This window comes from Cyanistes caeruleus, chromosome 7 (assembly GCF_971803275.1).
Source record: "Cyanistes caeruleus chromosome 7, bCyaCae1.hap1.1, whole genome shotgun sequence".
NCBI lineage: Eukaryota > Metazoa > Chordata > Aves > Passeriformes > Paridae > Cyanistes > Cyanistes caeruleus.
The window spans coordinates 30,111,557-30,139,256 of NC_141707.1; the positions used below are offsets into that span (position 1 = coordinate 30,111,557).

The window sequence follows — 27,700 nt, forward strand, 5'->3', positions numbered from 1 at the left end:
ATAGTGAAGAGAAGGGAACAGAGAAATTCTAGTAAAACACATATAACAGGAATTCACACACTGTCTGCTTTGTGAGCCATCCCAGGAACTGGTGCATATGCATCTTCTTACTTGTCAGATCAACTCATAGCATGCTCAAGGAGCAAGAGTCAGGCATCCCTTTCAGTCCAGCAATTCAATTAAATGCTTCCTAATGACTGAAACCACAATTCCTTATTCCCCATTACTATAAAGTCACTCCCCACAGTTTAGTGTCAAAATAAAATATTACTAAAACAGTAACAGCCCAAGAGATAATTTAAATGTCTAATACTTCAATCAACAATCACTTCTTGGGTGGTATTTTGTAAGTTGCTAGACACAAGTTCAAAGTCTAGCATAACTATCTATGGAGATTCAAGGATGACCAATTTAGATCTTCCTCCTGTTCAGGCATGTTATGGCATGTAGTGTAATGCAGGAGGACTTTTAGGTCCACCTGCTCTTTGGGACTTACAGGACACAAACCTCTGTATTCTGGGTGTGTGGGAGGACAGAGAAATGGATACTAAATTGATTCATATCACTATAATATCCTACTAGTTGAGAACAGAAGAGAGGTACATGGGCAACCAACTACAAAACCAAATAGCACAATATTTGAGCATAAAACTTAATCAGGAGTGACAACAGAAACTAATAATTGCTTTAATCTTTAAGAGGCTTCTTCGAAGGTTATTCAACAAAATAAAATACGGATTACATATGTCTGAGACATTTCTATTTTGGAAACTCTGCAACAGGTTCCCAGGTTGAGATAATGGTCTTCAAGTACTTACTGGGCCTTTTACAGTGCCGTAGCACTGATGAAGATGAAATCTTTCCCTCAACCCAGGTTTACCATAAGTGATGACTGAGAAGAAGAAATTTGTTTTCTGAGTTTGCTCTGAAGATACTGATCCCAAGGTAAGTATCTGTAGCCATCAGGTCACAGAGGTGGCAATAGCTGGGAGAAGGAAAGCTCTTTGAAACACCTTTGAAATCAGAATATGATGCATCCTCACATTTGCATGATTTCTTAGATCCCCATTTTATTAAGTCTTTATTTTTAGATCACTTTGTTGTCATCTTCCACTCACTTCACATGTTTGTACAGGAGAAAAGGCATGACTCAGAACAAAGGAGGTGCAGAGGAGCACCATTTCTCTTTCACAAGAGGCAAAGTGGATTTTTCTTTGTAAGGGTGAGCTCATCCTGAGAACCCCCTCCTGTCAGTCCTCACCGAAATTATGATGCTCTGTAATACATCTATGTGCTGCATAACAAAAAAAGACTAAGTTCAAGGTTATTAAAGGTACTTTGTCTCTCATGGGCTGTAAGGTGTCCAGACACACCTAGAATTTGCAATCCAAAGCAGGAACAAAAGAAAATAACACATATCAAAGAATTTAAATGTTTTATTTTAAACACATTTCATTTCAGACACAGGAACTGAGAGAATTAAAAAATGGGACTAAGTTGTTAAAAATGAAATGCGTGTTACAGAGTAAAATCTAACAAGGAAAACAATGGTTCTTCCACATCATTCATTTCACAACAGCTTCCCACTCACATGTGAAAAGCAAAATACACTTGTATTATATACAAGTAAAATATATTTGATGGTTTGTATTTATGAATTGTGTAGCAACATCAGGATTCCAGGTGAAACCAAGACCTTCCTTCTACCAGCTGGAAGCGACACCGAAACCAATCTTCAAATGACAACAGCCAGTCACAGACTTTATCTGATAGTTTCATTCCTAAACCTTCCACTTTGCGGCTTTCCTAGTGACAGAACAGGTCAGAACAGGTGTGCAAATACATTCGTCCCAAAGCACACTTGAACCAGTTGTAAAAACTGTTTGAGAGCTAAGACTCACTATTTCTATTTATTCATTCACCAAGTAAAAGGATCTTGATGCACAAGTAAATTCTTTTAACATTATAATACTCCCTAAGATCAACAGTCAGATTCCAGACTCTCATGCATTTACTTTACATTTTCACAAATCAGAAGCAGGAGTGACCATGTGTTATGCTCTGTGTAACAAAGTGTTAATGCTTGATTTGACAGGCAGGATTACTATCTGTTGACACACTGAAAAATGCCCACAAACTCCATGACTTAAACACTATCAGGTATGGAAGTGGTAATAGCACAGAGGAGGTGTGAAAGAGGCAGATATGAGCACCAAATTAGCAAGTTTTTATTATTAGCAGGTGTTTCCAGGCATTGCTTAGACTGAAGAACCAGTATGAACATTAAAAAAATTTGCATGAAGAGTTGACTATAACACAAAGAAAAGAAAGAGGTGTATAGTAGTTGCACATCAGAAACGTCAAGCAGACCAAGTTGCAGAAGAAAAAACCATATAAATCTTTCTCCACCCAATTCAGTTATTTTTAGCAGACAATATAGGCTGCTGCTGCCTTGTTGTTTAACACAGAAAACAGGGAATGCTCACAGGGCACTGCTATTTGTCAGCAGCTGTTACTGAAAACCAAACACAGGGAGCAAGTGAGCAGTTCACAGTACCCTGCCTCCAGTTGCAAACAAAATTTAGAAGAAATAGGAATCAAGTGTAGGGGAAAATAATGTCTTATCAAATCCCTAAACCCAAATTCTATGCTCAAATGTACATAAACCTTCAGCATTTCTGGAGAAGGCAAGTACCAGTCACAGCTTGACCACTTCTTTCCTTTTACAAGCAGGAGTGCTGAAGGTCCTGTACACTTGAAGGTATTATAGAAGTAAGAGATTTCCACCTAGACATGATTATTCTTCATATGTTGCCAACTGCTTTAACAGGTATCAGTTCAAGCAGAGAGAAAAAAGATTCGGGGCCTCCCAAAACAGGAGAGCAGGATCAGACTGGTTCATCTGAAGCTTCCACCATTAACCAGCTTGAGCCACCTGAATTGCTCATCTCCATTACAGATCACATACTTTAATTTAGATTAGCAATAATTATTATTTTGTCCAGACTGGGATTGAATGGCTCAGTTACACAAAAGCTCTTTACTATTTGTACTGCTGTGTCAGCCTGCAGCAATCAGTGACCAGCAGCATCCTGGTTCACTGGATATAGTGCACATCCCACCAGCTCCCTAGATACTGTCAAACACTGAATCCATGCTTAGAAGCCACAAGCCAGCCAGGGAATCAAGCTTTGAACCATTAGCCTGCATATTAACCAGCACCTAGGGGCCTTTCAGTCCAGCTAAACTATGTCATTTGAGCTAAAAAGATGAAATTACACTCTTGCTGCCCCCTCTGGTGAGAGTCTCTTGGCATGATTTAGTCTGAAGAGTCTGTGAAGGGATAAGAACAACTTTGCCTCCTGGCACTACGGAGAGAAGAATCCCTACATCTCTTATGAAATTAATGTGTGTCCTACATGAACTTCTCCATTCATGTCCGATTCACATCCCATTCTTGTTTAGGCTCAACAGGTAACAAGTGTGGCTTCTTAAAAACAAATGACTGAGAGGTCAACACAGATCTTGCTAGAATTAAAAACCCATAAATTAATCATACCACAAACTAAAGATGGTGGCAAAACTTAGGAATTTCAACTTTCTAAATGAAAATTTCAAACTCAAAGCAATGACAACAAATCAGCCTTAGGCCTGTCCAAGTCCCACTCCGGCAAACATACCACCATGCTGGCGAATCATCTGGTTCTCTTTAGCAACCATCTGTGCTTGCTTCACTTAAAGAAGAATTAGCAAACAGAGGAACTGGCACATGTGAAGCACAGCACGTAATAGACAAGTATAGATTCACTTTTAGTTTTTCTCAGAGATTGAAAGTAAGTAAGATCAGGTTTTTTTAACTGGGAGGCATGAATTTCAATAAAACCTTTACATAAGGATGTCCATAAGAAATCAATGCTTCAATTGGCATAAACTGTTTGGCCTTGCCTCTTTACCTATGCAAAGCTTCAAGGGTCCCCACTACACCCTCCCTCCTCTTTACAACCTGGAGACTGAATTGATGAAGTCTTCACTGAGAAGCAGAACCGAGAAGATGGGCTGGACAACTTCCAGTCCCTCTTTTTTAATAGTAATTTTATGTTTAGTTTCTGAATATTTGAAACAGGGTCCTTCTAATTCATCTGGAAAGCCTCTCCCACTGATACAAAGAACCACTGATAATTCCTGCCTGAAACTGGGGTAGGTTTGTTGAAGTGATCTAGGTTAGTCATCTAGATTACATTTAAACCAGGCTTATTTAGCTTCCCCTTCTAAATATTACAAGGAAAGAAGGTAAAAAACCTTACTGAGATAAATAAAAATGAATTCAAAATCCCGAGTTTACAATAAATACTAAGGTTGTCTACACAGGGAAGAGGAACAGAGCTGTCTGCAAAATAAATCTTACCATTACAAGTAAAGTTTCAGAAGACTCCTAATCATAGTATTTTGAAGAATGGCATGAAGATTAAATGGAACAAAATACAGCTCACCTACTAACCTGTAGCAAACTGCACTTCATATAAACAATTAGAATATATCCACCTTTAAATATCAAGCTTTACATTCTTAATATCAAAATCAAATAGCAATCTGCATCTTAATGCTTCACTGAAAATGCCCATGTGCAACTTGACAGCCACACTGATGACAGACCAATAAAACTAAAGTGAAGCATTATCACCCATTCTAGCATAACACCAAATCAGCAGAACATGGGCATTAGATGATACAGGCTGCCATTTATAGAAGTGCCTCTCTTGTGGCTTGCAGCCTTTTCATGCTGACATCAGGTTGTGTTGTTAGCTGAGGTCACATTCTCTTCTCCCTTTAGCCCTGTTACCATTCTTGATAAACTGAAGAGCTGAATAACAGGCATAATCAAAAATGACACTGGCAAACCTTGCCTTCAGCTTACTGACACACACAGCTAGAAAGTACTGAGCAAAAAAAAAACAAAAAACTGAATCAATCTGAAGATCTTCCATAACTACTAAAAATTAAATAATGGCATAACTTAGGTTAAAAGGGACCTCTGAAGGTCAAGTGACCCAATCTCCTCCTGAAAGCAGAGCTGACAAAGTTGTATTGCTCAAGGCCATATCCAGACTCATTTTAAAAACTTCCACAGATGAAGATACTCTGGACAACCTCTTCTAGTGCTTCACCCACTGTCTTCAAAGTGAAGAAAAATCACTTGAAAACCCCCAAGCATAGGGCTGTCCTCTCAGTCCTTCAAGTATGTGGACCACTGGAACTTGCATAAAACCAACTGAAAACCTCTTGATGAAAAAAATCTTCAAAGTCAGAGGTTTTCCAGAATTAGTGGTCTATGTATTACAGGTACAGGAAAGTCAAGATTCCAGCCCAAAATTTATAAAACGAGCTGCTCATCACAGCTTTTTATTGACATTTGTCCTGTGTGTAGTTCCACAGAAACCCTTCCATGCCATGAGGGAGCGGAGATGATCTGCTTTCAAATACTGGTCAGACCATCGCTGGCCACAGGTCCAGAGCATCAAACACAGTTCAGGTACATTCTCACCTCTAACTGGAATTATTTACCATTTTTAGGGCAGGTAAAACAAGGTGTTTCAGATGGCTCTGTTATCCTGCTCTTCTGGAAAGAAGCTGTGGAAAGGACCAAACGTAACATGCTCATACTGGAGGCCCTGAAGGGAACATTCTGCTGCAGCTCATGGAGCACCTGGCCTGGTTTATACAAAGGACACAGGACCTGGCACAGTCCACCTCTGTCACAAAGCTCCCAGGGCCCCAGTATTCTGCCACATCTCCCACACTGTCATGCAGAGTGAACAGAGCTCCTTGTAATGTGCTGCTGCAAGGAAGAAATAGGACAAAAATAGGGACAAAACTACTTTAGAGCCCATGATAACAAATAGGCTTCAGGGAGTGCCATGAAGGGAAGCAGCAAGCATGGAGCACAATGTGCACACAAAGACTCAACACAGTGTCTTTGGAGAAATCCCACTGCAGTGAGACAAAATCCAGTGCATACATCAAAAAAGAAAAGAAAAGAAAAAAAAACCAAAAAAAAACAAAACAAAAAAAAACAACCAAAAAAACAAAAAAACCAAAAAAAATCTAAGGAAAGCACTAGAGACACGTATGGAGCTTCTTAAGGGGGAGGGAGCAGAGAATAAGTTTCAGTGTGCTGGTGCATAAATATTTTGCCTGTAGAGGCTTGGGATCAGATCTTATTTAAATCTCCAGTGAAAAGGAGCGTGATTGTCCCTCCACATCACAGAAGCTCCATGTGATTAGAACCCTCTGCAGATTCAGCTCCTGCCCAGCACAGAGCTCAAACAGCAGGAGTGTAAATCAAAGATGAAGTGCACTGGCAGAGCTGCAGCAGGAAGAAGTGTGCCCAGCCCTGCCTCTCCAGGGCTGCCTCCAGGATTGCCCCTGATCCCAGCAGGAGCTGGGGGGAGTTCAGGGGAAGAAACATAAATGATGGAGAATAGAGTTAAGACTCATTCTTCATAAAGCAGCCCTAATTAGAAATGTCAGGTCCCATTATGAGCCAACTAGACAGGAGTCCCATTACTCAGGAGAAACATACGTGGAAGACATGCATTTCTTAAAGATGTACACATCTTACTTCTACCACAGCCAAAGGGAACAGTCTCACTACATGGGGATGAAGGCAGCACCAATGCTGCCAACTGTGTAACACTGCAGAAGCAGTGCCAACACTGTTTCATACCTAAAACTTCTATCTCCCCCTTCCCTCTGGAAGGCTAGGAGCAGTCATGCCTAAAATACTCATTACAAGGCTTTTTAGAACAGTCTACCAGCAATTTACCGAAGGTCCATTCCTACTGAAACCGTTAGAGTCCATTAGTATCAAAGAGAGCAGATCTGGAGTAAAAAAATAGTGTAAATTCCTCTCTTCTACCTCTGCATTCAAGGATTTGTCTCCATTGAAGTCCAGACATGTCTCATATTCCTTAGACAGCAGCATCTGTATCTCATACCAGAAATGTCCATGTCATGCATCTAAAGGATTTTGTGGTGTACTGATAAGCTCTGAGGGAAGGCAGGTTAGGTGGGTCAGAGGAAAAGGAACAGCATTGGAAATGTGGTTGCTATAGGTTTTGCCATTCTTGAAAAAAGGAGTTCAGGAGACACTTTACAGTGAAAGAAGGTATTTCTCTCTTCCTCTGTAGTGCATTGTTTGTGATAAAATTCACCTGGCTTGACTTTTAAGGCCAACTGCAAAGCAGCAGCCATCAGCAGCTTTCCTCATGAAGATTTGTCTGCAGTGAGATCCCTGCAGGCTACACGTGGGGTGTAAACCTAGCCAGGACTATTCAGGGCTGTCTGCAGCTTTGGGGCTTCAGAGGAATAAACAAACAAAAAAAAAGACTCAAACTACTTTGCACAGTGCAACAAAAGGATTCTTTTGACAGAGCAGCAGGGCAGAATTAATCTCTTCAGCAGGAAGAAGAAACCCAGTCATTATGCAGTATTTGCTGTCTTAATATTACAAAAATAGGATGCATTTACTTATTATAGCTCAGTCTTGTTCTATTTCACATCACTATATCTGAGCTACAAACAAAATACTTCAGCCAAACATAATGGAGGAGGAAGGCAGTGCAATGCCAGACCAGGGCCAAGTACAGACAATGCCTTCCCTGTACTTCCCTCTGGAGTAACAAACTATCACTTGTCCACTCCTGCATTTTGAAAAAAGCCCCTCTTCATGCCCCTGACTCACATGGCTGTAACAGCAGGTGTTGTTCTACCACTGCATGTTAGAACTGGACATACCATCTGTATTAGTAAGTCTTCCTCAGAAATGGGCTCAGCAGTCTAATCTCATCCAGCCTAACATCAATGACCTGAAAATGAAAAGTAACTAGGTTCAAGAAGATCTTCAAGCCTCCAAGCATTTGGACTCAGATTCTTTAGAAATCAACCAGGTGCTCTTCAGTCTAGACACTTTAATAAAACTTCACAGTTATGGAAGCTGCACCTACAATATACAAGGTGGTTACATATGTGTCTAAAATATAAAAGGATGGGGACATTATTTGTTGCTGGTAGGAGAAACAATGTTTCATGTACTTCTGTTGCCCATAAAAGCTTATCCTGTGTTTCACCAATTACCACAGAGTGACTGCTGTCCTCAGAGGCTGTTAATTACAGTAGCTAAACTCAATCCACTTGTTACACACTCAACCTGAAAACAAATGTCATCAAATAAATGAGAGCAGCAGCACAGAATTCATCAAAGTGCTCCACAAGAGGTGCAAAAAATTTCATCTCTTCCCCAAGCAGTCTTTGGCCACCACTGAGGCAGCTGATTAAGGACAGCAATTGAATTCTAACTGGGACAGTGATTCTATATAAAAACAGCCCAGAGCAGTCATTTAAAAGTAGTTATTAGGAAACTACTCTCCAGCATGCAGCCAGCATATAGAAAGGGGAAAGACAGACACCTACTCCTCTACTGCTTTCCTGGAAACAGAACTGTTTGTGAGCCTCAGGCGAGGACTTCTATGTCAAGAACAATTTTGTAATTATTTTCATAGGAGTGGAAAGTTTGTAATAATTTCACTCGTGCTCACTGAAGTACTTTACTGTGTACCCCCAACAAGTGTTGAAGTCAGTGTGTGCAAAACACCACACAACCCAAATAAACTTCATGAATCTGCAGTATACAACTTTGGGATCCCTTTTACTCCCACCAGGTTGCCCTTTAGTGTACCAGTCTTCCTCTACAATATTTGAGTAACTTGTACTCCCATCTCTCAGAGAATTGCTGAGAATTAAAAGGCTGACTTAAAATCACTGCTATGTTCACAGTGTATGCACAGGCATACGTATGAACCGTGCTACTGAGAAACTTGCCCCTGGAAGATTCTGTGTACCATAAATGACAAAGCTAAGTGATTAAAACCATAAGATTTAGTTAGTCCTTTCATGTAAAAATGTCACTAGAGTTAATATTGCCCCAGCTTTTTCCGCAAGCTGTTTCTGACAGAACATCTACAGAAGAGAGCCAGCTGGGAAAAACAGCACAGAAGATATTAGGAAACTGGTGCAGACATTTAAAAGACAATGGCCACTGCAAATTTAAGGCTTTGCTTTAGAGGTGAAACCAATCTGACAACAAAACACGTGAAAGAATTTGAAAGAAAAGACCATAGCAGAGAAAACAATAAACTACTAAGCATTCCTAAACCGTGATTACCTCCACAGCTGTACCAGACATTACTGCAATTTCCATGGGAGAGAAGAGCATAGGATTTTTTCATTCCAATTCTTTATGAACACTGGAATATAAATTCATCCTTGCCATATGTTTTAAGTTGCATGTGCTCTCTGAGGCAACCGTTGAGGTTGCTCATATACACATGGTGCTTCACCAGTGGGGAGGAAGAGAACAGGCCCTGCATGAAGAAATTCATCTCCAGATGTGTAGGACATTCATGCATTTAACTTCCATTAGTAATAATGGAATAGTGCACGTTAATCTTTTACTCACAAAGCCCACACTAAACAGCAGCATCTCATCCTTTAACTGCCCACTCCTTCAGCCTGTTTTATGCATGTCTGTCGGTGATGCTGGCAGTAGAGTGGTTCTGCTTAATTTCACCAAAGCTTTGCCAAAAGAGCATTTATGTTTTCATATAAAACTATCAGGCTTAGGGGAAGTGATGAAACAACCAGAGTAACTCTGGTCTTCTTTGCAAGAAAATCCTGGATCAAGGTACTTTGGATTCAATCCAGGATTCACAATACACTAACAATTTACACACTTACTTTTCTTCTGACATTTGCTTCTACTACAGTTCAGACAACCAACAGTGACCTGGAGGTCAGACATTTCCCAGCTGGTAAGATCAGTTGGACCACTGCCCCAGGGTCTTCATTCCCCCAGCTGATCTTTCAAAGCTGAGAAGTTCCCAGCATGATGAAATCATCACACTTCATTGACAACAACAAATACATGCTTGTTTTCTGTAATAAGCAATGAAATACACTAACTATTCCATACAATTCCAACTTTGGAAAAACCATGGATTGTTCTCAACTCCTCTTTTGACCAGGCCAGGAGGAGCCAGAGGGCAAATGTCTCTTCACTGTAGATGGTGACACTATCCACTGACAGGTGACGCAGTTCATGAGAAGAACCAGCCCAGACAGGTTTCTTTATTCATTTCCTGGCATGGGAGGCATTTACTGATAGTGAACAAGGAACACCACACACATGCATCCACTGCTTCCTCTGAAAATATATGCAGTAACTGTCTTGGGAAAAAATGTTCCAAAAGGATAAAATAAAGATCTGTCCATAGAAATGGCACATACTGCAGCATACAGTATTCATTCCACTGCATTCAATTTGCCCAGGAGATTTCCACATTCTGTTACAAAAAAAGCTGCCAATTTACTCATGCCTTGCAACAGTAAACATCAATACAAATCCAAGGTCTATAAAATTCAGATACCGGCCAACTCAGACTTCCTAGAATTAGTCGACTACATCCACGGAATAGTAAGGATTTCAAAAAGACAACAGGTACACTGAATCGAGAGCAAAGGAGGAAGAAAGAAAATGCAGCTTCTGCAAAGATGGCTAACAGAAATTATCTCCTCTGAAAGCTCAGAAGAAAAGCACGGGCTTCTTACGTACCAAAAATAAATACAATACATGCTCCCCTCTTGTAAATTAATTCTTCACAGGTGAATAGATACAGAGCTCCTCTGCCTTTCCATTCCACCTAGTCCCAATACAGCCTCACTGACTACCATAGATCTCCTGTTAAAGAAACGCAGTTAAAATACAAAAATACAGGTTGAAAAAAAAAAGTGGTGTCTCTATTTGGCACATTCTTGGAACTGTGATTCAATGACAATTCAGAAGTACTCATAACCAATTTAAATAATCTTCCCAGCTGATGCTGCAAAAGGAAACAGTTAGGAAATGGAAGTCTCAATGATCACTCAAAAACAACTCAGACCACAGCAGGGTTCCTAAAAATTCAGGTCCTTCAGCTCTCTCAACCTGTTCTGGTCCCTAGTATATGCATACATCCTCTTTCTTAACCCCTTCAAACAGACTATTTATCATAGTGTATAGAATCTTAAACTGAGCTTCATGACATCAGTCTACAGATGTTTGCACTGTTTTTTTTAAGTTCCACTTTTACTGCAAGATTGCTTAAGTCTCTTCAAACCGTTAATAAGAATACTCAGACATTAACAAATAAACCCATCCACCCCTGTGGCACATTCATGAGCACCTACCTTTCCCTGTAGTCATTCTCTGCAGTGCTGGGAAGCTGCTGGGGAAGGGCACTGTGCTCGGGAGCAGCCCCACAGTACACGTCTCTCAGTACATGTTTCTCAGCAACTTAATCACCAGCTAACTCGCCAGCCTCCTACACCCCTGTGCTGTGTGACCTAGCAGGCGACTGCCAGCTCTCCTCCAAAATAAAAGCCTGTACAGCATGCAGCTGAGCTCCATGTGCCCCCCTGTGCCTGCCTGCTCACACCCCTCCCCTTCTACATTTGAGAATTTCAGCAATATGCTTATTTACAAAGCTGTTAGAAAGGGAGTAGAGCTCCTCTCGTCCATTTGTACCTTCCACAAGGATGCAATATCAGTTAATGGTGCTCATTCGAATATCACTCAGATATTACTGCTCTCTCAGCTCCCACACAGGTGAAGAGGTATTTATTTGCTTTTTTTCATGCCCTAAAAATGCTGAGTCAATGAAATCAACCTTCTATTTCACTTCACATTTCAACTTGAGAACTGTATTAACAGAGAGCAAGCCATATTGGAAATGTAATTGCACAAGGAGGTACGAATGCAAAAAAGCACAGTGCAGCATTTACAAAATATCTGTTATCCTGGACAGTTGTCCCTCCTTCCCATCTGCAATTCTGCAGTTTGGATGTGTGTTGACAAACAAACAATATTCCACCCTCAGATACACAGCATCACTTGGCAAATGTGGGTGATTTTCCTTCATACAATATATATCAAAATAGTTTCCAGTGACTCAGCTTTATTACCAGCAAAACACAGGAATCTAAAATAGCTCCAGTTTTCATCTATTTAATTCCAAGTTCTCAACTTCACAAACAGAATTAATTTAGTAAATAGCATATTTGTCTCATACATCCTCCCAAATATAGAAGTAGTTCTAATGAAAAGTAGCATTGCTCCCTCTTCATAGGTTTTTCAGTAACTGAAATTATTGCATCTTTTATTTTAGCACTGTTTTAATTAACTTGCTTACTCTTAGAGCACACACTCATGCAGTCAGCTACCAAAACTGCATCCTCCCCTCACCTTACTCTGCGCAAGTATCTGCGGGGGAGAGATCTCAGCTCCAGAATTCTGGCTTTGAGATCTGCTTTGATTTCCTTCCAGCCCAAGACCACTACCACCTCCACTGTCCCTAAATCTTGCTCTTCTGAATCAAAATTCAACATCAATAAGAAATTGCCTTCCCTGCCCACAAGAACACCACCACAGTATCTCTTCATGCACAGATATAAACACATTTCCCAAAAATTTTGTGATGTACATAAAAAAAATGAAGGTTTACATCAAAGAATATCATATTAGTCTATCACAGTGATCAAATGCATAAAACACCAAAACATTTTGGTCTGTGTCACTGATTCCTTTCAGCCTGTATTTTTCAATAAATAATTTATTTTATTCTTAATATGTACTGAAACTTGATTATAAACTCTTCTGGAGTCCAAGCATGATTCAAAGTCAACTCAAATGCATGGAAAATCTGTACAGTTTATGTTAAGGTCCTCCCAGATAATACCAAGGAAACCCATACAGCACGAATTTCTTGGAGTCTCTGTCCAATAGCCTCTCTCTGTATCACATCCTACTAAAGATCATCATACAATGCCACTCAAAGGCAGCAGCTGACTAGCTGGCAATTACTGGCTCTTTCATGCTGAAAATGTATTTGTCCCAGGGGAATAAGGCATCTGCATAATTAGCAAAAGCAGTTACACAGAAAATAATTAGCTTGCTGAAAGCCCAAAGGGGGAAAAACTATAATTTTTGCTTCAAGAGGCTGACTAATTATATGCCAAATAACAAAACAGAGATGCACTGAGAATAATCGAGAAATCCAGCATGGATTTTAACTTCATATTCTAGCTATAAGGGCTGCTGGTAGCCTAGCAACAAGCAGCATACTTGGGCATGCCAAAACCTCCTCTGACTTAATGAAACACCTCAGATTACTATGCAAACCTCCCCCACCCCACTATGCATTTGATCCTTGTGTTACTAAATGATAAAAACAAAGCCTAGCCAGAAAAACAATCAAACAATCCAAGATAAACTCAAACAAGCACTAATGGACTACAGCATAGAAAGATAAGCAAAAACAAAACATTAATCTGATTAGAGTTGATTCATTAGATTTCTTCTGTGGGTTAAGAAAATGTCCTATTGTTTTAGGGAACTTTTCTAGTAGTCTGTGTAAGATTTCTGTTCATTTCTGTCTTGGGAACCACTAGATATGAAACCTTTAACAAGTTAGAGCAACTCACTAATCTCCAAAGTACTCCTGATATACAAATAGTGCTGCTGCAATTCCATCCTTTTACTTGAATTCTCAGTGAACTGGTAAAGGAAACTGTATCCCAAACACTGGTTTCAGAGCCAAGAGACCAGTTTTTACCGTGTTCCACCATTCTAGAAGCCACAGCTGCTGTCCCAACTGCCCAGTACGACTGTGTTGTGCAATAAGAGAGGTTAGACAAACACCTTCTAGTCTCATTGTAATTAGCACAACTCTGGTGCTCGGTTATGACTGACCTTTCAGCCAACAGCCTGCTCTTGGTTACCCAGAAGAGAAGCACATCCACATAGTAACCCATCCAACCATTCTGCCAGATTCAAAGGGTTAACAGGACTGAGCTATTTCCACCTTTCCTCAGAAAGGCAAATCTTTTGCATGTGCAATATCTACCACCATCCTCCCTGGTGACTCTTGACAACTGCTGAAAGTGTCACCTTTATTCAGAAAGTGTCAGGGACAGAAGAAACCTGACAAACTTAGCTTGTCTTTAGGTGACAATAAACTTGTGACTGCGGGTGAAGATAAGCCTTCTTTTGCTGGCTTACACAGTCTCAAAAAGATAAACTGAAAGTTGCACAGAGCTGTTGACACATGAGATAAGACGAGCATGTAACGCTGTATTTGTGCTGTGCTTGGAGGGCGAGGAAGAAGCAACAAACAAGCCTATGGCACCACAGGAAACTGAACCCTCCCCTCAAACATACACAAAAGATGTTAATAAGTAATGTTATCATTGCTAACTTCACAAATGAGAACTACTTTAATTCTCCAACTATAGGCATTTTCATTTCTAGGGAAAATGAAAAGGTTCTGGCAGAATAGGAGATCCTAGGCTTTGGTCTCTTTGACCCTTAACACTACTCCACCCTCCCTTTTCCCCCAGACTACTTTTCTGTCTCAATGTTCATACAGGAGATTCTATTGAGAAGAAATCCTACCACAAACACAGACTCCAGGGATTGCACCCTGCCACAGCACAAGCAAGGAACAGTGAGACATCAGAAGAACAGGTTAAACAGTGAAGAATACAGGAGTACTTGCGTTGCAAAGTACTGAAAGCCTGTCAAAGGAGTCAAGGACAGAAGATGGAAATCATAAGGTCTCGGGACTTTGATGCACAAAAAGGGTCAATCTTTCACTGAAACAGTGACAAAAGGATATAGAAGAAAAAATAATTTTCAATGAAGCCTAAAAGTAGAAGATCTGATACACACCATCAAGATCTGATACACAGATCACAAGTCTGCCTCCTAGAAACACCAAACTACAGCAATCTACATAGTACAATGATGCATCAAATTTTTTTTTAAAATTTTTTTTTTAAGCCCCTTCTATTCAACTGCTAGCAGGACAAAAATTCCACCTTAGCCTGGCCAAGTAGAAAGCAAGAAAGTTGAATCAGCAGTAAATCTGTTTCAGTTTGAGTAAAGGTTTCAGAGAAATCACCTGGAGGTTGGGAATCTAAACAAGTTTGGTAAGGGATTATTTACTTTCCCCCCAACCTGCTAAAAAAGAACAAGGTCATTTGTTTCTCAACTGCACTTTTTTTACCCAGTAAGCCTCATCCACCAGTATGGACAGAACACTCCCATATTATGCAAAAGCACAATTTCAACCCATTCCATGACAGAGGAACCGGTCTTCATCATTCGCAAACATACAAGATAATACACCACATTCCTGAATAATCCAAACTATAACTTCAAGATTTTCAAATCAATTATTTTTATTGTTTCGGCAAGGATGAATTTTACTGTGTTGTAAAATGCTTATGGAAAGAAGAAAGGTGCCCAGAAGTGAAAAAAGTATTTTTTCCTGTTTAAAAGAGAAAACACCTCTCTGCTCTCTTGACTTCCAAGAGCATGGTGGGAATGACTGGACATCATCTCCCCTGCTCCTGGCCTTGCAGAGGATGTGAGCTGAATAGGAACCCACAGTGCTGACCTCAGGTTCTTCATCTACTCTTCTCAACTATCAGCAGAAAGATGCATTTCCTTACCAAGAATTCTCACAAAAATCTATCGTTAAACAAGGAGTAATACCTATTAAAATTACTTCCTAGCTCATAATCTTATCTGTTAACACAGTAATAAACACTTGCTATTACAGTAAGCAAAATACTAGTCCCAGAAAAGACAGACAGAATTAAGGCTCTGATAAGGGTTTCTGGCTGTCAGTCCTGAACATACAAAATATGCAAACTTCATGTCCTGGTTTGGGGCAGATTTGGGAGGAACCCCGGGACACTCAGGAACTGCAAAATGCAAACAGCATGAGCTTTAAACAGAACACTGCTGCATTATTGTGTACACTCTTCATGCCTTTTAGGGAATTAAACTGAAAAGGCAATTCTTCTCTGAAATTACTCTTTAATTTACCTTATGAACAATTTACATGCACGAGGACTTGAGAACAGAAGATGTATTTCTCTAATGTCACTCAAGAGAAAAAGAAGACAGCTATGGCACCTTCTCATCTCAAAACTTAGGCTTCTTTCTCCTTCTGATACTACAAAAAGACAGCAGACAAACTAAACATCCATTTTATTTGTTGCAAAAGCACTGTGTGTATTTCTGAACAATCACCATACTTGGTTCCCCTAACAGAATGCTTGTTGTATATCCATTTGAATGCCTCACAAATTGAAAAGTTCTAAAAGCACCAAAAAGAGAATACAAGTACTTCTACTCACCCACTGAAGTCTGGACCATGTTTCCAGATTTTTGGACCTCATCGAATTTCGTAAAAATTACATTCAACCTGTTTGAAAGTTAAAGAAATACACGATGAACAAGTGAATTTAAATTTTAGGAATATTAGAATCATAAAATCACTAAGGTTGGAGAAGACCTCTAAGACCATCGAGTTCAACTTTTAACCCAGCACCACCATCTTTACCACTAAACCATGTCCTTAAATCCACATGGCTTTTGAACACTTCCAGGGATGCTGACTGCACCACTTCCCTGGGCAGCCAAATTCTAACATCTTATGATATTTTAGAACAGATTTGGCTCCACTCAGGTCATTGGGAGCACTGTCAAAAATGTCAGCAGAAAATTTCTCAATGCAAGGAAGTTATTTGAACATTTAAAAAACCAACATCAACACACAACAGCTGAAAGGAAAAGCTGAGATATAATTGAAAATACTTAATTACTGAAGATGTGATATGGCTAATTGTAGACGCACTTCCAGTTCATCACCATTTTGTCCATCTTAACTATTTGCAGAAATACAACAAAATTGACACAACATTTGTCTTTAGCCCTGACACCTTCCCATATATGTCACAGATTTAGCAGAGCAGAAGACACCTATCACATCTCATCATTCCTTCCCAGTGAGTTTATTACTTTAAGGCAAATTGTGTTCCCACTGGAGAACAAGAGGCAACACTTCTGCCTCCACCTGCATGTACCCCAACTCTAAAACCACCTCTTCCCTCTGAGCACTGACAAGTTGCCATCTACTCCATCCTCAGGTCTAACCAAGCTCTGCCCTGAGCACTGGAAGCAAGATGCAGAGCAGCTTTCTAACACACCTGAAACAGCAGAAGCAGAGGGACATGGCTTTGGTTTTGACATAGGTTTGGTTGCTTTTTGGGGGGAGGGGGGCAGGGCAAGAAGGCTGCTTTTTTTAAAATAAAATCTTAGAATTGATTTTTGGGTTTTTTTTGGTGGGGGTTTTTGTTGTTTATGACAGTCTAAGTTGCATAAACACAAGCTACTCTGAAGTGTCTCCTCTCCATGTACGCAGAACATACAGGAAAAATATTAATTCCCTTATATCAGTTAACTAACCATCTGCAATAATTTTTGTGGTTTTCCAAAGATGCTGTGGCATACTTGGGCAAAGGTACAGGATCTGCTTTAAGTAAATCTAAGTGTTTATCAGATTAAAAAATAAAAAATAAAACAATGATCCTGGTAAAAGGTTCAATCATGAGGCTCCTGAAGTCTTCTGAAGGAAGAAAGGGAATAAAAAGGAGCCCCAAAATAGTGAAGACCTAAGGACATTCTCAGCTTACCGAGACTGGGGTAATCCTTTTTTACTGAGATCAGCCCTTACACGTTCACCAACATGTCTGTAAATTTCCACAAGGCTGTTTATTGCTGCATCTCGAACCTGGATGGGAGAGATGAGAGAAATCAATCATCTTTACAATTTAAATTAATAAATTCCTAATAAGCCCTACCTTACAGAATTAAATTTGCATATTTCTCAGCAACAACAGTTGCCACTATACACATTACCCACAGCTCATGAAGGAGCTTCCAACCCTGCTTTTCACATATTAACAGTATCAGCAGGTAATTGAATTGAAAAGGCGGTGAAGGTGTAAGATGAAAGGTTTCATGCAGAAGGAGCTTGTCTGCCTTTGCCAAACTCCTCCCATGGCATACAATGGGTACATTTACTCGATGAAAAAAGGATAGAGACACAAACAGACCTTATATTACTGGGGGATATTATAAAATAAACTGATTTTTAATGCTGTCTTAGAAACTTAGGTTTCTATGTTGATATCAAAACAGGGAGGGAGGAGTAATCAATCACATGAGTCATCATGAATTTTGCATATTTTCCAAACTGATTTGCAAGAAATTGCTGAGCACATACTTCCCTCCAGCCAACAGAATAGACATAAATCTGATTAAAGTGTCACCTTTCTGTACTTAAAGCCTTCCTCTGATAGACACAGCAGGCAGAGGAGGTAAACAAACTATCTGCTCTGCCTACAGAGACACCTACAGAGCTGTGCACTTCTGCTTCTCAGAAGATGCCCCAGCAGCTACCCCCACACACACCCCAGGACTAGACATGGAATATCCTGAGGACACAAGCTAGAATTGCCTATAGGTGGGAGTCAAAGAGCAGGCACACATACTCTGCCTCCTAGTCAAAAAAAGAAAATCCCAACACCGACTCACACCCACCCCACCCCGTTCTCCTGCTCTGCAGCCCTCCCGCTCAGCGGGCCACAGTGCCAGCCTCCAAACCCCTCCTCCACTCATGCCAGCCCTTACTCAGCATTCCTGCCTCTTGTCTCCTGCCCATCAGCCCCATTTGCTACCAATGCTGCTGGGCACTGCAGTCTGGGGGACTCTTTGGTGTCCCCAGTTTGTGAGTACACAGCCCACTCTGTGCAGAGCAAGGACTGTCTCTTTGCGTACCATTAAGCAGAGGCACAGCTGCAGGATGGCGTAAATCCCAAGGAGCAAGGCAAGGAGCCCCCACCACTGTACCTGGCTTAGTCTACTACAGCAATAAAAAAGCTTTAGTAATTTTATGTTTGAGAAAATGATCAAAGTACTGCTGTCACACCAGATGCACACTCAGTTACTCAATCGCATCAGTCGAAAACAACAGAAGCACTATTTCTGTAAAGGGCTCTAATGGAACAGCTTCCACATCCACAGCAAAAGAAAAAAAAAAAACTGGACTTGACCTGGAACTGTTTCTCGAGTCTCTCTCCAAGAGAGGGCAGCAGTGACCGAGCCCAGCAAGCCTCCCAGCACGCAGGAGGCGCCAGCAGCAGCTCCAGGGGAGCCTAGGACCAGCCCCTGCCCCAGGGCCACTGTCACACCGATTTTTGTCTGACCAATTCAGGCACAGGCTTTCTGGGGACGAGGAACCAGAGCCAGAAGAAAGGGAAAGAGACCAGTCTTGTTTCTGTCTCCAGCTGGATACAGGACAAGGAGCTGTGCCAGGCAGAAAAGAAGAGGCAGCACAGAGGGAAAACGTCTCAGTGCCCTCACCAACTTTCCAATTCATTCAAAAGCTCACAGGACCAAGGCATCTGTGTATTTAACAAGTCCAAGTCCTAAATACAGGATTTCCTTGGAGAGTAACAGCTTCCTTAGTCCTAGCTCAGAACTACAGAGGACCCTAAACATTTAATTTCTTAGAGTGATGGGTTTACCATCCTGCACTGGCACAAGCAGCAAAGGAAGGCTGCTTCACTCTCACTCCTCCTCTTAGCAAGGGGAGGCCCTGAGAGCCACAGAAATATTGCCAACTCCCCAGAGCAAACATAAACCCATTCTCCAGCTGGACACCCCATACCTCCTTCTAGCTGAACATCCTTCTCCAGACCTGGATCACAGATGTGTTACCCATGCTGGCAGAACAACCAACAACATTATTCAAAAACTGCTAGTACACATTACACAATGAGTTTGAGCACTTCTCCATCTCCCTCTTCTCATTAACCCCACATACTTGTATCTAATTCCAAACAAGACAAAAAGCACTGAGGAGCAACAGATTTTATTCCACTTGTATTTTCATTTGGGTTGCATCGCTGATTAAAGGTCCTGGTACAGATTGTCTTCACCCCCTATTCAGAAACTGTCGGTACAGCTGCTGGCAGTGCACATGGCCAGGCTGCCTGACTGGCCCCATTTGCCCTCCCTGCCCAGACTGGTTTCTCTCTGAAGGTGAGGGGTGCTGCACTAGGCCCAGAGGGATCCCTGCAGCCTCCCTTGTATTCAGGCTTCAAGGCACAGGAGTTCCCTTCCCACAAAGGTTTCCCTCTCCTGCTCATCTCACCTGCAGATTCATGTTATTCTGCTGAACCCTTGGAGTAACTGATATGCTGGTTTGGACATACTTCAAATTATAGCTCTCCAAAACCAGCCAAGGGTTCTGTGTGCACAGCATTGCTCAGAGCTCACCACCAGCAGCACAATTAGCTTATTTACCAACAAGGCAATCAGCACAACCTTTAGATGTGACTCACAGCAAAAGCTCACCTGACTGTTTGGATCTCCAAGTAAGTTACATATATGTGGCACTATCTTACTCAGTGTTAAACTCTGAGCTCCAGATCTGGGAATAAAGAACAAAAAGCACCATTATGATTCACAGAGCAGGCTCATGTACACAACACAGGTTTGCAGAAGGTTCTGACTTACGCATTGAGTGTTGCAATAAGGCAGAGGCAAATCCCTTCTCTTGTCCGAAAATTCTTGTGTTTGAATCCTCCTAGCATCCTATCCCACACATACTGCACAAGACAGGAAAGGGAAAAAATGAGATGGGATAAGAAACAGATTCTATCTTCCAGCAGACATACACCACACAACCTCTGGAGATCAAATATAAGCTATACACCTATCCAAGCAGAACAGGACAAAAAGGAGCAAGATACTTTTAGACCTAATTCTTTCTTTTGTGCTGACTTCACAGTAACTCCCCCCTACCTAAAATAATAACAACAATACTCATACTTACAGAAAGCTAGTACCTTCCAAAAACCTGAAACAATAACTCTTGACATATATCCATCCCATCCTTGGGAAATCCACTGACATGCTCTCATCCCATGTGTACCCTGTCAGGCAATAGCCTTCCCAACTTAAGAAAATCTTATAACAAGGTGTAGAGAGATGAAGTAATTTCAGACAGAAAAATGGCAGTAAAAAGGTGACACTTTCTTACACTAAAAAGGTTTTGTTTTTTTTAAACAGCTAGTCACTCATGCTGTGGAGAACTGCTGAACATACCTGAGGGTTAGCAGCCTGTTCCATGATTTTCAGCAGCAAGGTCTGATCCTGCTCCCTCACTGAGTCCTTAGAATCTCCCAGCCTATCAAGTAAACTTGGCAGCACTAAGGAAAGAAAACAGGAACATTCAAATCCCTCAGGAAAAAACTCTAACAGTGTCAGAGCCCCTCTACTCTCCCCTTTCAAAGCCCAATGGGGGCACCAGTACTGCTGCCCTCCTGAAAACCACCAAGAGTCTCCCAAGTGCTCTCCTGGGGAGAAAGACATCTCTGAGTCCAGCAGCCAGTGCAGGTGCTGGCAGTGATGGTCACACAGAGACCCCTCACCTGTGCCAATCTGGGCCTTGAAGCGATCTTGCAAGCGGGACACAAGTGCGGAGATGATGTCAATCCCCAGGAGAACCACCTGCAAGAACAGAACAAGCAATGAATTAAGAGTGAACTGCAAATGTGATTGCTGCTCAGTGCTAAATTCATATGTACAGATGTGCAAGGTACACAAACCATGTGCATAAACCATTTCAGTATTTGCTGTAACTAGAATCTCTAATTAATTGAAATTATTATAATTATTATTAGAAAATTATATGCACTAGAAATTGCTTCATTATTTACTGGCAGAAATTAAACCAAACATTTTTATGACGTAACTGGAATTCAAAGAAAGACACCTAGTTTGAGAGAAGCTTCATAACAGGCTGCAAATCAGAAAACCTGCTCTGATTAACTATGCTTACCAGGAAAAGGTACATACTTTTTCTGGTAAGCATACATACACAGTACTGCATAGCCTGCATGTGAAACACTTTGCAAAAACCCTTAGATCGTGATCATGCTGGCATGAGGCATTTCTCCATAGATTTCTGGATAAGCACTGAGGTTAATCATGCCTGGAAGTGTTAGGGACAGCCAGGATTCTGAGGTGGTGCCACCAGGGCTGTTCCAACGTAGCCCAGCTCTCCATACCACACACAAGTGTACGTATATACACATATATAGACATATCAATGCTCCCTCTACATACACACAAGTGTGCATACATACACTAACAACCAGGGCAGTAGTCGTGGCCCCAAGCCTGCCAGAGCTCAAGAAGTGTTTGGACAAAGCTCTCAGGCACATATGGGATTGCTGGGGCTGTCCTGATGTCCTGTGCAAGAGCCAGGAATTACAGCTGATGATCCTGGTGAGTCACTTCCAGCTCAGAATATTCTATGATACTGTCATACGTACATATATTTACACTCCGTGTACCTTCACACAAGTGTGTCTGTATACATACACACAGCTGTACTCACTGTACACACTGTCCTTGCAGACACACACCCGAGTGTACATGCACAGGGAGCACAGCTAGCCCTGCACACACCCGAGTGTGCACACACGGGGAGCACAGCTAGCCCTGCACACCCGAGTGTGCACACACGGGGAGCACAGCGTTCCCTGCACACACCCGAGTGTGCACACACGGGGAGCACAGCTAGCCCTGCACACACCCGAGTGTGCACACACGGGGAGCACAGCGTTCCCTGCGTGCTTTCCGGGGCCGTGCTCGGCAGTGCCGCGGCCGCTCGGCAGAGGGCGCGCTCCGTTCCCGCTGCCGCCGCGAGGCGGCCCCGCCCTCTATGCAAATCAGGTCCCGGCTGCCGCGGAGCACTCTGGGTAACGCCGCCGCCGAAGGGCCAAAACCCGGGTGGGAGCCGCCCGGGGGAGCCGGGCCCCGCGCGGTGCGCGCCCCCGAGCCGGGGGTCGGTCATCGGGCGGGCTGGGGGCGCGCCGCCCCTCGCCGGAACCTAGTCGAGGTTCCCGCTCCCCTACGGGCGGCGCGCCCCAGCGGCCGCCAACCGTCCTTATCTGGGGGTTGCGCGGCTGCTCAATGAGCGCATGGCGAGAGCAGCCCTGCTAACACCTTAAACAACACAACAGCGCCCGCTCCGTGCGCGGCGCAATTTTTGGAACCTCGCACCGCGGCGTGTGCGCGGCGCGTCCTCAACAACACTCGCCCCGAGCCCGACCGGGCAGCCCACGGCGCCGTGCGGGACCCGTGCGGTGCCGCGACCTCTTGGCACCGCTCCCGCAGTCTCCCGGCACCGCCCCCGACAGCGCTCCCACTCTCCCTTCCCCCTCCATGGACAGCGCTGCTCCCAACAGAGCCCGTGCGGGGCCCCCGCGGGGCCGCTCTGCGCTGAACCCCACCGCACCAGCGGTCACTGCACAACCCTCAGCCTGGCACATGGATCCAAATTCTGCTCCGTAGCACGCAGGGTGGTGTGCTACGTGGTGTGGCCGGAGAAACAGCCTACTGCTCCATGCCAAGTCTCTTGTGGAAAAAACCTTCCTAAACACAAGCCCGTGGATCCTAACATCTCCCAACACCTCCAAAGAGCTTCTGCAGTCTTCTCCCCACACAGTAACACACCCTTCAAATACTGTCAATTTTTAATTCAACATCATTTATTCATTCATACACCACAGGAGACTTTTCCTCGTGCTTTTATTAAGCTGTGTTTCGTTTTCACATTCATCTCGCACACTGGATTTAATCTGCCATTGACAAATGCTCAGCCAGCTGCCCCAAGCACTATCGCTGCCTGTGTCTGCCAGCTCACTGGGAGCCTCTCGGCTGGAGTCCGGCAGCAGAGCCCCAGCAAGAGGGTGGGCTCCAGATCCTCATCAGCGGAGAGATGCTTTTAGGGAAAGTCAATGGGACTATGAGCGCCAGCCACCATTCCCAGCTGTCTGATCAGAGTCCCATCACGGCAGCATCCTGCACAGAGATAAGTGTGCTGCCTGCAATTACAGAGATGTGCCCCAGGGATAAATTCGATCCCGGGAGAGGAAGGAATCCATCTCTTCTTCAAACTGCCCGCAAGCCAGGAAGAGTGAGGGGAACTCATCACTCAAACATGAAAGGAAACACATGCACAGTGCAAACATACCCTGCAGTTCACCCCCCGGATAAGGCCAGGAGGAAGAGGTAGGTCTTGCACGACTTTTTGCTGTTGTCCTTACAAAAATGAAGAGTTAATTAGCACAGTGATTACAGTGGTGCTTGGACAGCTATTGAGGAAACAGCAAAATGGGGTGAGCAGATGTTATTCCTGACTGTGCTGGATCCATTTATCAACCCCAATGTGACACCTGCCTCAGGAGGTCAGAGGCAGAAAGTAGAAATCATGTATGGATTGACAGAGTCAACAGATCCACTACAGACAGATAACAGACAATCGAGGGCATGGCTGGCAAATGAACAAAGAATTAATTGAATTCCAGCCCTGGCTGCATTGGACTGACTGCACTGAAGACCCAACCCGTTCACTGCCGGAACAGTTACTGAAATAACTGTGCCTGAAATAACAGACACCAAGGTCCAGGAGGAGCCTCGGGAGCAGCGATGCCCCCCCCAATGCTGGATCCTGATGCAGGCCTCTCCCCAGGGAAGTCAGCTGGCAGGCACAGCTCCACACCAAGGCACAGAAGGGCAGCTCTCCATCCAAAATTCCAGATAATGCTGCAATGCTGCTAAGTACAGAGCTATTCCAGGCCTTTATATCAGCACAGATCTTTTAGACTCCTATTTACACAGGCCCCCAAAAGAGTGATCTCACAATCAGAAAGAGTGGCAGCCCTTGGCATGAGGGTCTGCCTCTGCTCATTTGACTCCTGAGGTTCCCCAAGGCAGTCAATAAAGTACTGGTGCCACCCAGTAGTCAGCTCATTTGGCATCTGCTGCTGCTTTGTCTTGTCTCAGAGCACTTTCAGTAGGCGCCAAGGGCTGTCAACAAACCCTTCTCCTGCCCCTCTCCAACTGCCAGGTCATCTCTCCCAGTAGTCTGTTAGTCCCCAGGATGCAACACAGCCTTTCCCAATACAGACAATACATTTTTTTCAGAGGTCAACAAAAACAACTCAAAGCATCTGTCCTTTAATATCTGGGTGGTGTTGAAAGACTTGCAGGCAGCCCCCCATATCAGAGAGCAGAACACCATCATCTGCTCCAGGAGTACATGGTCACCAAGCATGGCAGACAAATCCATCCAGTTTTAAGTAAGACACACCTAAACACTCCCATAAAAGGGTAAAGAAGCTGCACAATCCAGCAACAGCTGCTTGAGCACAAAGCGACCAGAGTGAATCAGCCTCAGCCTACCCTGACGGCCTGGACAAACTGAGGGGAGAAAAGAGACACGCCCTTCTCTCCACTCACCACAGCATGGCTCAGCAGGGATGTAGTGGCGGCTGAAGGAACCTTCATCCCCCATCTTTGCAGGGAAGGAGTGAGCTGAGCATCCCCACCAAGCTGCTGCACTCTGCTGGCCTCCTGCTGAACCTTCCATGCCTGGCAGCTTGGGACCTAAATGGGAATGCTGGAGAGAGCTTCTACAGCAGCTGTGACACCAGCTTGCTTCATGCTGCTTCAAGATGCTGATTGCCACCACTGGTGACACAGCTTAGCTATTTCACTTTGAAATCTGAGAAGGTTTTTTTTGAGAACACGGTCATCCTGACATGCAGACATCTGCTTGCAGAAGAGCTGACAAGTATGTCCCAGGTGAAAGAGCTGGACCAAGTCAGCCCAGCTCCCTACCCTGCCCTCTGCTAAGGGGTTCCAAAGAACAAGTAATTCACCCTGTTTTGCAGATTCTGAACTGGTCTTTGAGTGGTTGCGTAATATGAGAAGAAAAGCAACCACTGGGCTATCTCCAAAGGAGATGGAGGGAAGCACAAGTTGCAGAGTCACTGCTGTAGAGTACAGGAGGCTTTTCTACCCTGAGCAAGGTCAAAGCTCCAGACAGCATAGCAGGTAAATCACCACTGACACAAACTACAGTCTGCTAAGGCTCCAGGGAAGCAGAAGTCATGGTAATACAACATGAGACTTTGCGGTTGAAAGCAGAGTTGGAACTTACTTCACACTTTCACATCTCAATTATCCAAATGCTGCTGGAAAAACAGCAGCAGCACCATTGTTTCAGAAAGGTGGTTCTGCTTATGCAGCACCTCACAGCTATGGGTACCTGCCTGGCAGCCCTCATTGATTAGTGTCTTCACATTAAATGACATCAAAACAAAACATCTGCACTACCAACTGCTACTGCCTTTGGTTCCTCACCACAGAGCAGCTAAGTAGTTTAATCATGAACACTGTCACTATTCCTACATTTCCACTGCCCCCAGCTGAACATTTGCACTTACAGCCAGGAAGGAAAAAATATTCTAACTCTGTGAGCACTGATGAGATCTTGCCCTAGGATCAGCTTGGGATCAGGACCACTATTCCCTGTAGCTTTGGTAACTAGTTGCATCTCAGAGCTCAAGGTATAATGAAGCCTCTACAATGAGGGCTACTACAGAAAAGCAAAAAGAGTATGGCAAGGAAAATAAAAGGGCCATTGCATTGCCCTGTTTCATTTTTTTATAGGAAAACAGAAAGCCTTTATTATGGCAACTAATCAATCGCCAGCACAGCAATGTGCCTTATTAACAGACCAGGCTGCTTTACCTAATAACACTGCCTTCCTCTCCATTAGCAGCAAAAGGATGCTACAATGCACAGAGCAAGTGAGAAATCACACTGGGAATCTGCCTGCAGGCAGAACCGTATTAGCTGGAGCACCTCAAAAGCTCCTAGCACAGAAGCACTGACCCCAACTCCATCTCTAACACTACAGCAGTAGAAAGGGTCAGCACATTTTAAAATTGGAACCGAAGTGTTTCTGAGGGTTTAGACAGCATGTGGAAAAAAACAAGGCAAGCACACAACCTAGCAGATAATCACCGACAATCTTCTGCTCCCTTAGGGCTCACAAAGTCTAGTAACAATTGTGAAGATGTTCAAATATCCAGATACTCCCCTTGATCACTAGTTCCTAAGCTTCTGAACATCTGCACTTCCAGATTACACCATTCAACACCAACTTTTATGAGGAGCAGCAATACTGCAATGCAATGATGACAGGATGCACGGACAGTCTCACGACGAGGGCACCAAAGAGGTGCAGACACAGCGAAGTCCCACCAGCTGTTGGCAATGTGAGAAAAGCTGGGGCTCCATCAAGGATGCAGAGTAGCCACTGTGGTTGAGGAGTAGGCAGCAGCCAGATTGAGTAGGAAACTTAGTAGATGATGACAGCTCTTGCTAGATTGTAGTCAATGAAGCTTTGTTCTTGCCTTGTTTAGGAAGAAAGGAACAGATGCGATTAAAAATGCAATAGCATTTTCAGTAGCCACAGGCTTTGTAACACTCTGGAAACACTCTAAGACCTAGAGCTTTCACAGCACCTCCCACCCTGCACAGACAGACTGCCTGCTCAGCATGTACCACACAGTCCTACTACGCCTTTGAAAAGTGTCTCCAGACAATCTTCAGCAGCTTAATGGTACAACAATGAAGAACTCCATTCAGAAAAGAATAAAGGTTCAAGATGCCTTTGGCAGCCACAGAAAGACACAATAGCCCAGAAAAGTGAAGAGGTAGGTGCTAGGTAGAGAAAAGGGTGAAAGGTGGGGAGAAGGAATTCCACAGAGGAATTCAGACAGAATCCTACTCATACTCCTTCTGACCCATTTAGGAGAAAGCCCAGAG

The 27,700-nt window shown here is 43.2% G+C and overlaps 1 protein-coding gene and 1 non-coding gene across 48 annotated transcripts in view; one reads left to right on the forward strand and one right to left on the reverse strand.

The window, feature by feature from the left end:
- Positions 1-27,700, reverse strand: part of CLASP1 (cytoplasmic linker associated protein 1) — a 167,814-nt gene that overhangs the window by 100,636 nt on the left and 39,478 nt on the right. For 41 of the 47 annotated variants that reach the window (XM_086897376.1, XM_086897399.1, XM_086897365.1 and 38 more), the window contains exons 3-8: positions 21,442-21,520; positions 21,116-21,219; positions 20,525-20,616; positions 20,363-20,438; positions 17,635-17,732; positions 16,297-16,364 (exon numbers count right to left, since the gene is read on the reverse strand). In XM_086897376.1, the coding sequence (XP_086753502.1) occupies positions 16,297-16,364; positions 17,635-17,732; positions 20,363-20,438; positions 20,525-20,616; positions 21,116-21,219; positions 21,442-21,520 (517 nt within the window). Of the gene's footprint in view, positions 1-11,280; positions 11,423-16,296; positions 16,365-17,634; positions 17,733-20,362; positions 20,439-20,524; positions 20,617-21,115; positions 21,220-21,441; positions 21,646-22,158; positions 22,948-27,700 lie in introns of those variants that run through there. The other 6 variants (XM_086897388.1, XM_086897406.1, XM_086897389.1 and 3 more) reach the window with 6 other exon arrangements.
- On the forward strand, positions 22,958-23,074 carry LOC147652276 (U4atac minor spliceosomal RNA). The gene has a single exon (XR_015289635.1). It is a non-coding gene; the product is annotated as a U4atac minor spliceosomal RNA (small nuclear RNA).